Genomic DNA, 14589 nt, shown 5'->3' on the forward strand with positions numbered 1-14589 from the left:
ACACAGCTGTGTGTGAGCATGATCTTAGTTTCGCTACAGGTAGAAATCTAGGTCAGAGGAAGTAATCACACTGATCTTACAGTTTTCTTTTAAAGATATTTCTAGGGCTTTTGCCTTTAACAGGACGGTTGTTAGCATGGGGGGGGCGACGACGACGACGACGACGACATGCTGCAAAGGGCCATAGGTTGAAATTGAACCCACAGCTGCTGCAACAAGGGCAAAGCCTTTGTACAGTGGGGCACCTGCTCTACCACGTGAGCTAATGGGTGCCCTGATTGTGCAGATTTTCACTGTTTTTACCTCCATCTGTCTGACAAGTGACCTTACAATGAACAGGTGTATTGAAAATTGTTTGTACCGGTTTTTCGTTCTCTCATTTACTGATTAACACACATTTACAAGTACATATATTTTATATAACTGCAGGAATGTCCCATGTTTTTTCTCACCAATTGTCATTTTAAATACTTCAGATTTAGAACATCATGTGATTTATTTATATGGTATATCCATGGATGGATTACTGAACAGGCTTACCAGGCACAAGCCCAGGTGCCCAAAGTGTCAGAGGGGCCCCGCTTGCCTTCACTTGCGAAAATGTCAAATGTCAAATTAACATATATGGAGCAGGAAAACAATCACAATGACACAAAACTATAAAAAAAAGTACACAAAATGACCTCAACGACACAAAACAACCACAAGGAGGCACAAAATGACCACAAGGACGACAAACAGATTCCAAGCCACCAAACAGACTGTGACCTGGTTCTATGTAGGACAGATGATGGATCCCTTTGCCAGGGGCCCATTGTTTCATAATCTGCCCATGGGTGTGTCTCTACAATCACCAGAATTAAAGATATTTTCAGAGTTGTGTCAAATATTTCCACACCACAATCCTTGGCTCAATGCAGCTGCCATCCACCTTTTCAGTGCAGTCCAAACATCTGCTGTGATGTTTTAACGAAAATGTGGATGCACTTCATTTCATCTAAGGTATGACTATATTGCACATCAATGATTAGTATCTCAGTTACAGTATCATCTTCGTGCTGATTAATTGCCAGTTCCACCGAATCACATTCCCCACTCATAACGTAGTTCAGTCAGCTCCGCTCTGTGTTCTTATAAAGTTGCAGAACCGGTTCTGGAAACGACACAGTGTCAGACTGCTGCTGTGATGTGGCTGCAGCAAAGTCAGCCACTGGAGTAGCATGTAATTAACTGCATATTAAATAGGGTGGCTTTGTGGCTGTTGGACTGTAGCCATAAATGCAGGATGTGTCCATCCGGCCCTTTTCTTCTTGTTGACCATAAAGATTCAGCAGCACATGAACTTGCATAACCTGTTATGACTGATGCCCATCACACACTCGTTTCCCTTTACACTCATACTGACACTATGAGCTGCTTATTAAAGTTTCTATGGAAATCCACCCACAGTGTTTTTTCCTCATTCCAAACTTCTGGTAAGTCCCAAACACCCAAGGAAACAAAAACAAATCATTTGAAGTTCACCAAACTGCGACTCAGTCACAGATCTTATCATTTATTCATATTCACATATTACTAGATGTTAAAAAAAAAAAAAAAAAAAAAGTCACAGTTCATAACAGAGAGTCAAAAGTCATACAGTAGTGACAACATCCTGAGTAACGTGAATAAACCATGGGGATTTTAAAGAAGACAAAATCAAAATCCATTTCTAGATTTCCACAGTATATTCTACATAAAGTCTCGAGCGGAGGTGATTTGACGATTGTCCTGAACACCCGGGCAGCTTTAGGAGTTTCCCCCCAAAAAATCCTTAGGAAACAAGGACAAACTAAAATGGACATCAGTGTGACCTAATGATACCATGATGTGCTATAAAATACTACTAAGAAGTACTATGGCACAACAGAGGACATGTTTGAAATGCAACTGTCCATGTGGTGCAGAAACAAAACATGGAAATAAAAAAATCTACATACTAAAAAGTACCACAGTCTCTCTCTCAGACACACGCAGCTTATCGGTGGCTGAAGCGAGCTGTGGCCGGAGCAGCCTCGACCCTCAGTAGTGCAGAGTTCACAGAAAACAAGCAGCATGACCTGACCCGCCAAACAAGTGTTTCACATCAACATGGAGCTTTGGGTCAACAGGAGCCACCAGCAGACAGTAAAGCCGAAGGAAACATTAGTGACATCCACTCAGCTGAGTCAGTATTATTGTGGTTTGATCTTTGGATCTATCAGGAGGATCTTCTTCGGCAGCTTTATGTCCCTCTGGTGCTTCTCTCTGACCGGGAGCAAAGTCCGCTCTCAGATTTTAGTCAACATCATTAAGATCCAAAATGTCCCACCTGGAAGCCGGTCTTCACACAGACGTCCTCTGGTGTACTCTCACCCTCACCTTGTTGTGCTTTCTGGAAGGGGAAACACAAATGAGTGTTCACATGACAACAAAACAATAACACTGTTTAGCACGAAGTGGAAAAAGTGCCGATCATGTGAGGTGATTTGTCTTTCTTTGATGAGCTGGGATACAAAGTTCAGACATGTGACGCTAAAAGGCACTTTGCAAGATCGCTGTGTCAACAAAATCAGACTGAGGCTTCACCAAAGTCAAGTCAGGGCTTGTGTCTGTCCTTTACCGTTGTGGTGGTGACACCATGCACTTCCAGAGGACGGCGTAGAGACCGAGTAAGAAGACAATGAACACTGTGGCTGCAATTGCACCTGAAAGCACATAAATGTACATGTTAGAACACAACTACGCACATGACGACATGTGCATGCAGCAGGATTCACTGTGCGTTGTATCATCTGCAGAAATAATTTGTTTATCCAGTTGAGTGAATGAACCAGTTCCTCCACATAAACAAAAACTGTTCATGACTGTGTACGCTCATATTCATGCTCCTCATTTTCCTATCCATCATCACTGCACTATCACATGTCAAACACACTCTGCAAGAAAACACAACTAGAGAATCCTTTCAGTGCTCTGGAGCCTTCTCCCTTCCTGTTAGGGGCTTGTAAATGTCATCTCTCAGAGCTCTGCAGACTATCATCCTGCATTCATAATATTCCTGCCTGTTGCTGAGACCTGAGGAATTTCACTGCCCTTTCCAGATTTCTAGTCAGACTCTGGCGAGCTGACACTGTTCTGGCAGTGTTATATTTTTGAATGTGCATGACAAAAACCACCCGTCTCAGAGTATTTTTGGAAAATCCCAGCTTCTGACTCCGCCAGTGAAAATAACCCCCAGCAATTTGACCGAAATGACAAGCTGTCCGTTGTTTTGCAATAATACTCAGACAAGAGCTGCCAAATAAAATGTTTTTGAATATCTGAAAGCTTTCTGGGGCTGTTGGTGGAGTAACCTGATCCCCCTTTATTTGAGAGTCTTGACCCTCTGAGTGAAAATAGTCTTTGTGAGCTGTTGACTTAAGGTTCTCAGAAATCAGGTGTTTTTCTCCGAAACAGATCCTAGAGTCTCAGCTTTTGCCATCACACAGACGACTGAGAGTCCCACAGGCTCAACTGAACAGGTTGAGGAACCCTTTTGTTTCTCAGGCTGTCAACAGTGGGCTCAGTTTACCCGGGTCGAACACAGAATGTAATCGGAATAATCAATTTGTTGCTTTGCAACCATTTTTCTTTTGGTTACATGCTTTGTATTGTTGTTTTCATGTGTATTTATGTGATCCAGTTGAAATCAAATCAAACTACAGGGTGTAAACACATCAGATTTGTGTCAAAGCGGAGCTCACCAGGGATGATTCCACTGCTGCTGGCTATAGAGTCCTCTGTGCCAGGATGGGTGGCAGCTGCTGTCGAACCTTCATGGGAAAAAATAGAAATACACAAAGCACAACAGTGCCAAAATGTAAGATTTTGTATGTGATACATTTGCCTGACTGATTCATGATTGAGACTACATGGGATGTAAAACCTCTTTGATCCAAACCCCTCTTGGACATCTTGGGACTATTTTCTCTGTATAATGCACATACTATAACACTTCAATTAAAAGCTTTGTCCCAATTAAACGCCCAGTCCCTTTTACTAGCCCGGTGTGGCTACACATTTTGACAAATAAAAACCTGTCTCCACAATTCAATCATTAAGTTACTGAAACCATGAACGCCACAGAATGCAGTAATTCATTCAAATTTACCAGCCTGGTAAACAAGAGAGATGAAAGCGGTGGTAAAGTCAGATTATGTGTCTATTCCTCGATTAGCTGGTGAATTATTCATATTTCTTTACTCTGTAACGGTCCTAAGATCAAAAGGATCAGAGGGGTTTTTCATAAAAATTCATCTGAGTTGTAAATATTGTTTCAACAGGATAAAGAGGTGTCATGTCGGTATGCCAGGTGCTGTAATCATCAGGTGCTGTAAAACAAGTGTCATAATTCTGTCGGATGATCCAGCTCTGTCTGTCGGAGCTCGATCAAACGAATGATTCATAATTTACAAGTTATTCAAAGTCAAATTCTTATACAAGTAATATTCATACTGGTTTAAATGAACGATCTGATAGTAGGCCCCATCTTTGCTGAGAAACAGTTTTGTGTGAGAGGAGTTAAAAGCCTGTCCCAAAAATACAGGCCTGTTGAGTTCAGTGATTTAAGCAAATAATAGCCCGGGCTACCATAAAACTTTATTGTATATTTGATCTATGCAGCAAAGACCAAAGGAGATTCCTTGTAAGTGAAACTCTACATGTTACTAAACCTTACTCTGATTCTGATTCTCTGTTAAACTAATTTATTAAGTTGTATTATATCCATTGTCTGTGTATTTACACTAATTTCCTCTGATACGTTAGTGGTTTTCAGCTCTGCACACCAGCTACAGTGTTTCACATAGTATGTTTCCATTATATCCCCTGGTCACATGGAATAATTTGCATTTTTGTGACCACCATTGTGACTTCATTTTGAACAGGGACTCAGTTTCAGTGGAGCTTTGGTATTCCTGTGATGTTACTCTGACCTTAAATTAATTACCAGTCACCTGAAGCTGACATACCACTGATTGGAATTTACCTTAAGTGGTTTTCCTGTTTATCTGGCACTGTTATCTGATCATAGGCACCATAGAAGTGGACAAACATGTAGTTCAGCTTTTTACCAGAATTTCTAAGACATAAGATACCAGCTTGTAACTATAAACTCAGAGAAGAGTCAAAGGGAAAGATACAAGAAGACAAAACTCACCATTTCTGTGCTGCACGGTGTGTAAAAGCTGTCTGGTGAGATCTGGGTCAACCATCTGAAAATGCAGCAAAACATGTATTTGAACACAACAAATGTGGAGCAGAGGGCAGTGACAGGACAGCACAGGACACATTCAGGTACTTGATACTTGATAAACCTGCCACTTTACACAAATATTTGGGACACAGAGAGAAGTAAAGAGAAATGGAGAAGTTAAGTGCAGGCTGGATCAGCTTGCAGTCATGCTGCTTTCTGCAGGGGTTGGAAACTTGCTACAGGAAGTCAAATAATGTGGAAAATCAGAGCGCTTCGGGCAACGACAGGCAGCACAGATAAGAAAACGTGCAAGATAAGAAAATATAAGTGGCCCATATATTTCCAAAACATTTCCGTCGAGACATTTGCTCCTGCAGCAAAGTTACAAAGCAGCTTCCGGTGGAGGTAAAAACTTTTAAGAGTAACAGGAGGCTTGTAAACAAGTAAATCAGTGACGGGTCAGGTTTTAACCGTCGTGCAGCAGCACCGAGAGAGAGAGAGGGAGGCTCACTCCTGGATACACAGACTTGTTTTGCTCCATGGCTGCTCTTCAGACAGAGCAGAAAAAGCGTTTGTTTCCTTCTTTAGCTTCTTACCTTTGAGCTGTTTCCGCTGCTGATGATTGTTTTGCTCTTGTTTTTCACCTCGGTCCACATTTTTGAGGCTGTGCGGTCAGACTTCATCAGTTCATCATGTTTTCTTCCTCTCACCTCAGCTGTGCGCCCAGACGCGCCTCTCGTGCTGCGTTCAAGGGCTTCTTTTAAACTCGTACTTCCCCAGACGATAATGTGATACATGTACATGTATTGAATTTTAATAAATGAGATACATACTACCTACATATGAAGTAAATACATATATGTACAAACTATACATGAAACACATTAGAAAACAAAACATTTTTATATGTTGATAATGTATGTCTGGTGTCAGGGGCATAAATATAGACAGTGCAGGCAGTGGTTGCACTGGGGCCCCCCGGGGTGGAGTGGCTCAATTGCAACCTGGAAATACACCCATGTATGAATTTGAAATTGTTTTGCACACAGGATGTGAAATAAATATATATATATATATATATATATATATATATATACACACAGTACAGGCCAAAAGTTTGGACACACCTTCTCATTCAATGCGTTTTCTTTATTTTCATGACTATTTACATTGTAGATTCTCACTGAAGGCATCAAAACTATGAATGAACACATGTGGAGTTATGTACTTAACACAAAAGGTGAAATAACTGAAAACATGTTTTATATTCTAGTTTCTTCAAAATAGCCACCCTTTGCTCTGATTACTGCTTTGCACACTCTTGGCATTCTCTCCATGAGCTTCAAGAGGTAGTCACCTGAAATGGTTTTCCAACAGTCTTGAAGGAGTTCCCAGAGGTGTTTAGCACTTGTTGGCCGCTTTGCCTTCACTCTGCGGTCCAGCTCACCCCAAACCATCTCGATTGGGTTCAGGTCCGGTGACTGTGGAGGCCAGGTCATCTGCCGCAGCACTCCATCACTCTCCTTCTTGGTCAAATAGCCCTTACACAGCCTGGAGGTGTGTTTGGGGTCATTGTCCTGTTGAAAAATAAATGATCGTCCAACTAAACGCAAACCGGATGGGATGGCATGTCGCTGCAGGATGCTGTGGTAGCCATGCTGGTTCAGTGTGCCTTCAATTTTGAATAAATCCCCAACAGTGTCACCAGCAAAACACCCCACACCATCACACCTCCTCCTCCATGCTTCACAGTGGGAACCAGGCATGTGGAATCCATCCGTTCACCTTTTCTGCGTCTCACAAAGACACGGCGGTTGGAACCAAAGATCTCAAATTTGGACTCATCAGACCAAAGCACAGATTTCCACTGGTCTAATGTCCATTCCTTGTGTTTCTTGGCCCAAACAAATCTCTTCTGCTTGTTGCCTCTCCTTAGCAGTGGTTTCCTAGCAGCTATTTGACCATGAAGGCCTGATTCGCGCAGTCTCCTCTTAACAGTTGTTCTAGAGATGGGTCTGCTGCTAGAACTCTGTGTGGCATTCATCTGGTCTCTGATCTGAACTGCTGTTAACTTGCGATTTCTGAGGCTGGTGACTCGGATGAACTTATCCTCAGAAGCAGAGGTGACTCTTGGTCTTCCTTTCCTGGGTCGGTCCTCATGTGTGCTAGTTTCGTTGTAGCGCTTGATGGTTTTTGCGACTCCACTTGGGGACACATTTAAAGTTTTTGCAATTTTCCGGACTGACTGACCTTCATTTCTTAAAGTAATGATGGCCACTCGTTTTTCTTTAGTTAGCTGATTGGTTCTTGCCATAATATGAATTTTAACAGTTGTCCAATAGGGCTGTCGGCTGTGTATTAACCTGACTTCTGCACAACACAACTGATGGTCCCAACCCCATTGATAAAGCAAGAAATTCCACTAATTAACCCTGATAAGGCACACCTGTGAAGTGGAAACCATTTCAGGTGACTACCTCTTGAAGCTCATGGAGAGAATGCCAAGAGTGTGCAAAGCAGTAATCAGAGCAAAGGGTGGCTATTTTGAAGAAACTAGAATATAAAACATGTTTTCAGTTATTTCACCTTTTTTTGTTAAGTACATAACTCCACGTGTTCATTCATAGTTTTGATGCCTTCAGTGAGAATCTACAATGTAAATAGTCATGAAAATAAAGAAAACGCATTGAATGAGAAGGTGTGTCCAAACTTTTGGCCTGTACTGTATATGTGTGTGTGTGTGTGTGTGTGTGTGTGTATATATATATATATATATATATATAAATAAAACCATTTCAAAACGACTTGTATGTCAAAAATTAATGAGAAAGGCATATATAAGCATACATAACTTTTGTATGTTGTTTTATAAATACGTATAATATATAAATTACATATATATCATTAACATATATGGTAGCAACATATAATACCATACAAAAATCAGTATATAGGTCTAGATATTTTAGTATATGCACATGTAATTTTACTATCAGTTGATTTATGTCATAAACTTTATCTTTATTCAGGGGATGAATTATATTTCCATGTGGGTTACACTTAACAAAGACAAGAACCTCGGGCTGTGTTGTATTATATATTTTCATTAAAGGAAAAGTATTAAAATGTTTATTTAGTTGTCTAAATTATAAATTAGTTGTAACTTTTGATATCAGTCTTCCTTAAGTGTAATTTATATATACAAAAAGCCCAACCAGATTCTTGACAATGAATGGTTTGCTTTCACACGTGGGCTAACATTTGTTGAAGAAACCTCTCTGCTAACCACCTCATTTATAATAATATAAAAATTGTATCCACCAAATACACTTGAGGCTTTCAAGGATTCCAAGGCAAGAATTTCCTACAACACCTGAAGGGTGCATCAGCTTCTTCACTGGCCTTCCTGTTGAGAGGAGGAGGAAAGGCTGCACAGTTCCCTGTTTGCTGATTTAAGATATGGATATCAAAGATAGGCCTGATAACTTCCAGACACTGCACAGGACAAGTTTACCTTCACGCTGTTTACCAGGATTTCCTGCGACACTTCAATGCCACCTTGGAGAGATAACACCAGCACACCAGGAGCCATTGTTTGTGTTTATCTATACCAGATTACATGTTCTGTAAACAATCAGTGTTCCAAAAACAAAATGTTAATACAGACAGAAAAGAACAGTTTATTATCTGAAGTCTTTGTCTTATATTTGCAGACCAAAACGTTTAATGCAGACCGTTGAGCACACAGATTTTCAAATTTAGCACATTAATTTTGAAAAGAAGAAATTCAACAAATCTCAGAAATAACCCTGGGCACGCTTCACATGAATTAGTTATAAGAATAGCATATACAAAGGTCAATTTAATGTCCTTTATGAGAAATGTGTCCATTTATTCTCTCTGCTATAAAAGGAGAGACACACACCAACAGTCTGCAGAGATATTGCACAAAAAGTTTACACTGTAAAAGCAGAAAGAGCGACTCAGATCACACAAACACAACAGTCCTCACACACAGGCACTCAACAGCAATGTAGCCTGCAGATGTATATCAGCAAATCATACACACATACATGCACACACACTGCAGAAAGCGAGCAGAGAAACGTCTAAAACACACAACCAAAGGCATCTCTTTATCTTATTCTCTTCAGCAGATCCTGAAGACAGACGCCTCTAACCTTTCAGACCTAAACACGAAGCAAACAGTACTGACAGTGAAAAGAAACGCCAGCTGTGGAGTGTCTTAAAAATAAGATGTGAAATCAGTCGGTTTATGTCCGTCCTCTTTTAAAACTTTATATCAGCTTCTTTACAAGCGCACAATAAGAAGCCAGGTCTCCCAGAGTCACCTCAGTCACAATAAACGATGGTAAATGTTAGTGATCCCAGCTTTGAGAGACTGCATAGGTCTGGGAAAAAAAGTTGCTAAAGTGTCATGTGTGTTGGCTACCAGAGTGAAAAGCATGGCTACAATACCTAAAGTAAAAGAGAAGAGCGTACAGGTCCTGTCCTTCACACGAGATGACATGGTTTATAAAGAGGACGGGGGGCGTTACATGTTAGCCACACTGCAATAAGGCTGCATCTATAAAGAAATATCTCTCTACATTTCACATCTACACTCCCGCTTCTCATCAGCTTTAAGATGCTTCATCACTCAATAACACACTCACCCAAAGTGGGAATGTTTAAGGTTTCATTTAACACTATAAGACAGAGAAAAATCAATGACGTCACGTAACTTAATCCAGTCTAGCAAAGATGTTTTAAAGTCATTGCAAAATTCGGTCAGATTTTGATATCACACGTCCAAGCAGACACTCACATTAGAGATTTTAACCTGACCTCAACACTGAGGCTCACTGGAACAATAAAAGTGACGAAACAGGGCCACCTAGTGGGCAGCAGAGGTTATGCCTGCAGGAAAGAGACAGCTTGGGTTTTGAATAATTGAACCGCAACAGTGACGCATTTAATGAAATCACTATATAAGACTGAGAGATTGTCAGAGTTGCCCTGAAGCAGAAGCACAACCGTGGTTAATACTCTTTGAAGAATTTTTACGTGTTGAAATCAAACTATCGCGATTTGATTCAATCAGAATAACATTAAATGGTTTGAAGACGTTTCAACAACACATCACCGATTACACGACATCACACTATTATGTCCGCAGCTGGTATTGAAACACCACACAGATGTTTTACCCTTTGAAAAGGTTAAAATAATTCGAATGTTACTTCTTCCCCCGACCAAACCCCATCACTCCTTCAGCCCCCATCAGTCGCAATCTGGACAGGTCTCACTTAAGACTGGTCACCACCTTCCACCCTTCCGTGCTCTCATCCCGGCGCCCCATCCCGGATTAGACAGCGTTCCTTTCTGTCCTATGCGTTGAGAGCTGGTGGCTGGTGCGTGATGGGAGTTGTAGGAAAAGCAGAAAGGCAGAGAGAGGCGTGTCCGCGAGGACGAGGCAGCGGCATCACATGATTTCACAGCATGAGTTCTGTTTCCGTGCCTGCGCAGTTAACATGAACACACATGCACGCAGTCAGGCATCGTAACAGTTAATGACCATTAGACTTCCAGTTCAGCGATAACAATCAGAGTTGTCGGTACTTACAGTCTTGTAGAAGGCTTTGGACTGGTTTCCCAGGTGCTCTGACTTTGCTACAAGATCATCCAGTTTCTCTCCTCTCTCCAACAAACTTTCCATAGTGTTGTGCTACAGAAACAACAGATGTGCTTATGAGGTATTGTGCAGTGTAAAGACTTCTGGAAATGCTAAGTTGTGTTTCAGGCATGCAGAGCTACAGTTTGGACCATCGCACTCTGGTGTGAACATCAAATTTTCACACAAAATGGTTCACAGTGGCAGCTGTGGAGCCCAGAACTTGAGGCTGAGAAGAAACTACCTGTTGCCCCTCTCAGTTTAGCTCTCTAGTAGTGTGTGTTTTCTATATCCTATGTGTGTGTTTGGCCATAATGAAATACAAACATCAGAATCTTACCAAAATGATCTTTGTCTCATCCAGCTCTGCCTGCACTTTGGTCATTGCATCTGCTTCCCTGGGGTTCTGGGGAAAAAACAACATGAATTTCAACTTTATGTTCCCAACTATACGTTAACTTAAAAACACATTTAAGTATTGTTTAGTAAACACTGTAAAACAACATAAGAAAATAGAGAATATGACAAACATACTCATGGGCTATCGGGGTTTCCTTTCACATATTTTCTGATAAGCAGATTACACACTGACCTGGTATTTAGCAAGATGAATATCCAGGGCTTTGTAGTTTATGGTATCAGGATTACCAGAGGGCCAGTCTATACTGTCCACTTGTCTGGAGAACTCTTCTAATACCTAAAAACAGAATGAGATCTCAATACTGACAGCAAAGTGCAATAATGATGTGTCTTAATTTACATGTTTGGGTACACACCTTGTCTAGCAATGTGAAACAGACTCTCTGTGGATATTCAGTGTCTGCGATGACCACAGCACTCAGGTTGTCATTTCTTACATACACATGGCACAGGTACTCTGAAAGAAAGAGGAACCATGTATGATATGAGCAAAACAGAAGTGTGATTTTAAAAGAGGGCAGTTCCTGGTATTATGGTGCAGGTGTATTGCGAGCATGTTGGTGTACTATGCTAAGAAAAGCATGAGTAGAAGTGATAACTTTGTTAATATAATGTTCTTCTTATAATGACTGATATGCAACCATCATGCATTGTGGCTGTGCTTGTCTTTTTTTTTTTTTTTTTTTACATAAGCTTCATAAACATGCTGTTACAAATTTCTATAATTTTAATGATTCGACTTGTTTCATGCTGATTGTGTGAAAAGGGGTGTTGTATGTTTTTTTATTGAACAGCTGACAGTTATAATACACAGGAAATACGGGGAAGGAGAGAGGTATAACATGCAGCCAAGGTCCCTGGACAGAATCTTTTCAGAGTAGGGGTGGATGATATGACCCTAAAATAATATCACAATATTTCAGGGTATTTTTGCAATAATGATATTCTTGTTGATATGACAAACTAGTAAAAAAAAATATTATTAATTAAAGAAAATAGAATTGCAACAAAATAAGTGATATAGTTTTTCAGTTTGTCTTCAAATATTCAGTAAAAATTAAAATGATTCTCATTTCTTTAGTTCATTCTTTAGTTTGTGAACAACAACAGTAACTCAGACTGAGAGTCAGATTCTGTTACAATATTAATAGTTCAACTAAGAAAAACCACCACAAAATACAGATTTAAACAGCTCCCAAATACAAAAAAAGTACTCTGGGATCTATATATAAATCAACAGGTGATTTCCTTCTTTTAGTAAAATCCTAAATGATTGAGTTGTTTTTTTTTCCACCTGGACCTTTATGCTCTGCCAATTCTCCTCTAATCATCACACTGTAACCTGTGACAGGCTGTTATGCTACAATAAGTACTGCACATCCACTTTTATGTAGTTTAAGCCCCAAATGTTCTTAAATCCGAGAAACGCTCCTGCTTACAACTGACCAGCACGGAGCTGCTGCAACTGGCCCCTGCCCTCCTGCCAATTTGCAAAAAATGGCCTCTACACAGAGTAAGTTAAGTATCCTGGTTGTGCATCTTAACCACTCAGGCACCAGGATGCCCCTTGTATTGCAAATATTAACTACATGTGTCTGCTGTGTGCATAACTCATTGCTGATACTGTTATGTAGACTGGGTGGCACCAATCTACTGAGATATTGAAAGGGTTATGATAAATAAAAATAACAATTAACTTTTAAATATTCTGATATTGGGCTGAACCTGCTCATGTTTACCTTGTTCTTTGACAGAGGCACGGCTTCCTTGTGATGTCCGCTCAACAATCAAGGCACTGGTGAAGGTCATGAACTCCTGAACACTGAATAGACCAAAGTAATAATGTCACTAGTGGGGAAGTATCCCAGTATGAGAAGGAATAATTTATATTAAACACTGTATTATGGCTTGTAATCAGTAACCAGTTGCTGCAAACTTTGCAACCTCTCTACAATCTACATACAGAGAGTGAAGACAAAAAGGTCAAACACACACTAAAATATTTACTCAGTCAGATGCAGGTTATATTCAGTCAGACTCACCTGGAGCGCTGAAAGAAGCTGAAGGAGGAGAGGTCAAAGGCTGATTTGAGGAGGTTGGCTTTGGTCGCTCCTTTGTGGTGGATACTGAGGCTGTAGAGCTTCATACTGCCGCCGGATCAGTTCTGGTCAGTCAGTCACAGCAGATACGATCACGCAGTCCTGATGATCTACTTTGAAACATGACACAAGCAGAATCACATGAGAGCATTATCCCTTATCCAGCTCAGCCGGCTAACACCCCATGCTAACAATAAGACGGCTAAAGAAAGTTGAGTGAAGTACAGCTGACAAGTGCTAGCTTACAAGTGAAAGTAGCCGCCTTGTTATTAGCCACCATGCTAACCAACTGTCGTTAGTCGTGCTCGGCGTCTGTAGCTCCTTTCCTCCCGGCAAAGACAAATCGGTTAACTGACAGTTAGTGGTACAAGTTTACCACAAGCTGGTCGTTGTGTATATGCGGTTTAAAACTTATATAACGTTAGCTACATTTCTGACATCAAGTCAAGCATACTGCTAGCTGCAGATGCTATCAGGTGTTCGTGAGGCCTCGGCTAACTTACCAGACAAACAGTTTGATTCCCGTCAAAACAACCCAACAAACTTTTTATTCCACATCAAATAAAACTCGTTAAAATATACAGCAGCCGCCCGGCGACCTAATTACAAGGTAGTTAACGCTAACTAAGTAGTTTTCAATGTGCAGGTTAGTGACCAATCACCACGTCACGATCCTCCAACGGTCCAACTGGATATTAGCTCCGGTGGAAACAGACGCACCGGCGCCGCTTTGTTCTTAGTTCCGGTTAGATGGAAGATAAAAGATGGTAGAGTGGGACCTTGCATTTTAAAATAATATTCATATTGAGACGGATATATTATATTGAGTTTTTCTCAAATGTAACATAAAATGAAATGCAATAAAATAAAACAGAATAAAAATGTTGGCTGCACTGCACTATACTATAGGCTAAATGAGCAGATCCTGGCTCTCTATGCTCTTTGTAAAATGAAAATAAATGTATTCCTATGTATTCCTATAAATATCGATATTTTCAACTGAGCAGAAGCGGACATTTGTATAGGGGTGGTCAGATGTGGTCACTGAAAATCTTGGGGTGATGCAACAGGATCAAAAGCTGAACTTCAGGAATTTGATTATGCTATTGCAGTAGGTTAGATAAAACCGTCAGTGTCAAAAT

The 14589-nt window shown here is 40.6% G+C and overlaps 2 protein-coding genes across 5 annotated transcripts; both read right to left on the reverse strand.

Moving 5' to 3' along the window:
- Nucleotides 1-580: 580 nt before the first annotated feature.
- Nucleotides 581-6248, reverse strand: sb:cb288 (uncharacterized). The gene is made up of 5 exons (XM_049579807.1): nucleotides 5851-6248; nucleotides 5219-5273; nucleotides 3765-3833; nucleotides 2642-2726; nucleotides 581-2413 (listed from the first exon to the last, which is right to left on the reverse strand). Exons 1-5 carry the CDS (start codon nucleotides 6055-6057, stop codon nucleotides 2365-2367), a joined length of 465 nt encoding a protein of 154 aa, XP_049435764.1. The 5' UTR covers nucleotides 6058-6248; the 3' UTR covers nucleotides 581-2364.
- Nucleotides 6249-8841: 2593 nt separating this feature from the next.
- ykt6 (YKT6 v-SNARE homolog (S. cerevisiae)) lies at nucleotides 8842-14140 on the reverse strand. 4 transcript variants are annotated; one of them, XM_049579290.1, is made up of 9 exons: nucleotides 13951-14140; nucleotides 13694-13768; nucleotides 13391-13557; nucleotides 13088-13170; nucleotides 11705-11805; nucleotides 11521-11625; nucleotides 11269-11334; nucleotides 10881-10982; nucleotides 8842-10775 (listed from the first exon to the last, which is right to left on the reverse strand). In XM_049579290.1, exons 3-9 carry the CDS (start codon nucleotides 13492-13494, stop codon nucleotides 10740-10742), a joined length of 597 nt encoding a protein of 198 aa, XP_049435247.1. In that variant the 5' UTR covers nucleotides 13495-13557; nucleotides 13694-13768; nucleotides 13951-14140; the 3' UTR covers nucleotides 8842-10739. The 4 variants fall into 4 exon arrangements, with proteins under 4 accessions (XP_049435247.1, XP_049435248.1, XP_049435245.1 ...); XM_049579291.1 differs by having other exon boundaries at nucleotides 13391-13560; XM_049579288.1 differs by lacking the exon at nucleotides 13694-13768.
- Nucleotides 14141-14589: the final 449 nt, after the last annotated feature.

The sequence above is a fragment of the Epinephelus fuscoguttatus genome, linkage group LG6 (genome assembly GCF_011397635.1).
Source record: "Epinephelus fuscoguttatus linkage group LG6, E.fuscoguttatus.final_Chr_v1".
NCBI lineage: Eukaryota > Metazoa > Chordata > Actinopteri > Perciformes > Serranidae > Epinephelus > Epinephelus fuscoguttatus.

Bases quoted from the DNA above. Each gene is read 5' to 3' on its own strand.
- sb:cb288 (XM_049579807.1), bottom strand. From the start codon at position 6,057: ATGTACATGTATCACATTATCGTCTGGGGAAGTACGAGTTTAAAAGAA. The intron at 5,274-5,850 runs GTAAGAAGCTAA...CTGCATTTTCAG, and splicing joins GCAGCGGAAACAGCTCAAAG to ATGGTTGACCCAGATCTCAC. The intron at 2,414-2,641 runs GTAAAGGACAGA...TTCCCCTTCCAG, and splicing joins ATGGTGTCACCACCACAACG to AAAGCACAACAAGGTGAGGG.
- ykt6 (XM_049579288.1), bottom strand. From the start codon at position 13,494: ATGAAGCTCTACAGCCTCAGTATCCACCACAAAGGAGCGACCAAAGCC. The intron at 11,335-11,520 runs GTCAGTGTGTAA...TTTTTTCCCCAG, and splicing joins TTCATCTTGCTAAATACCAG to AACCCCAGGGAAGCAGATGC. The intron at 10,776-10,880 runs GTAAGTACCGAC...TTAACTGCGCAG, and splicing joins CCAAAGCCTTCTACAAGACT to GCACGGAAACAGAACTCATG.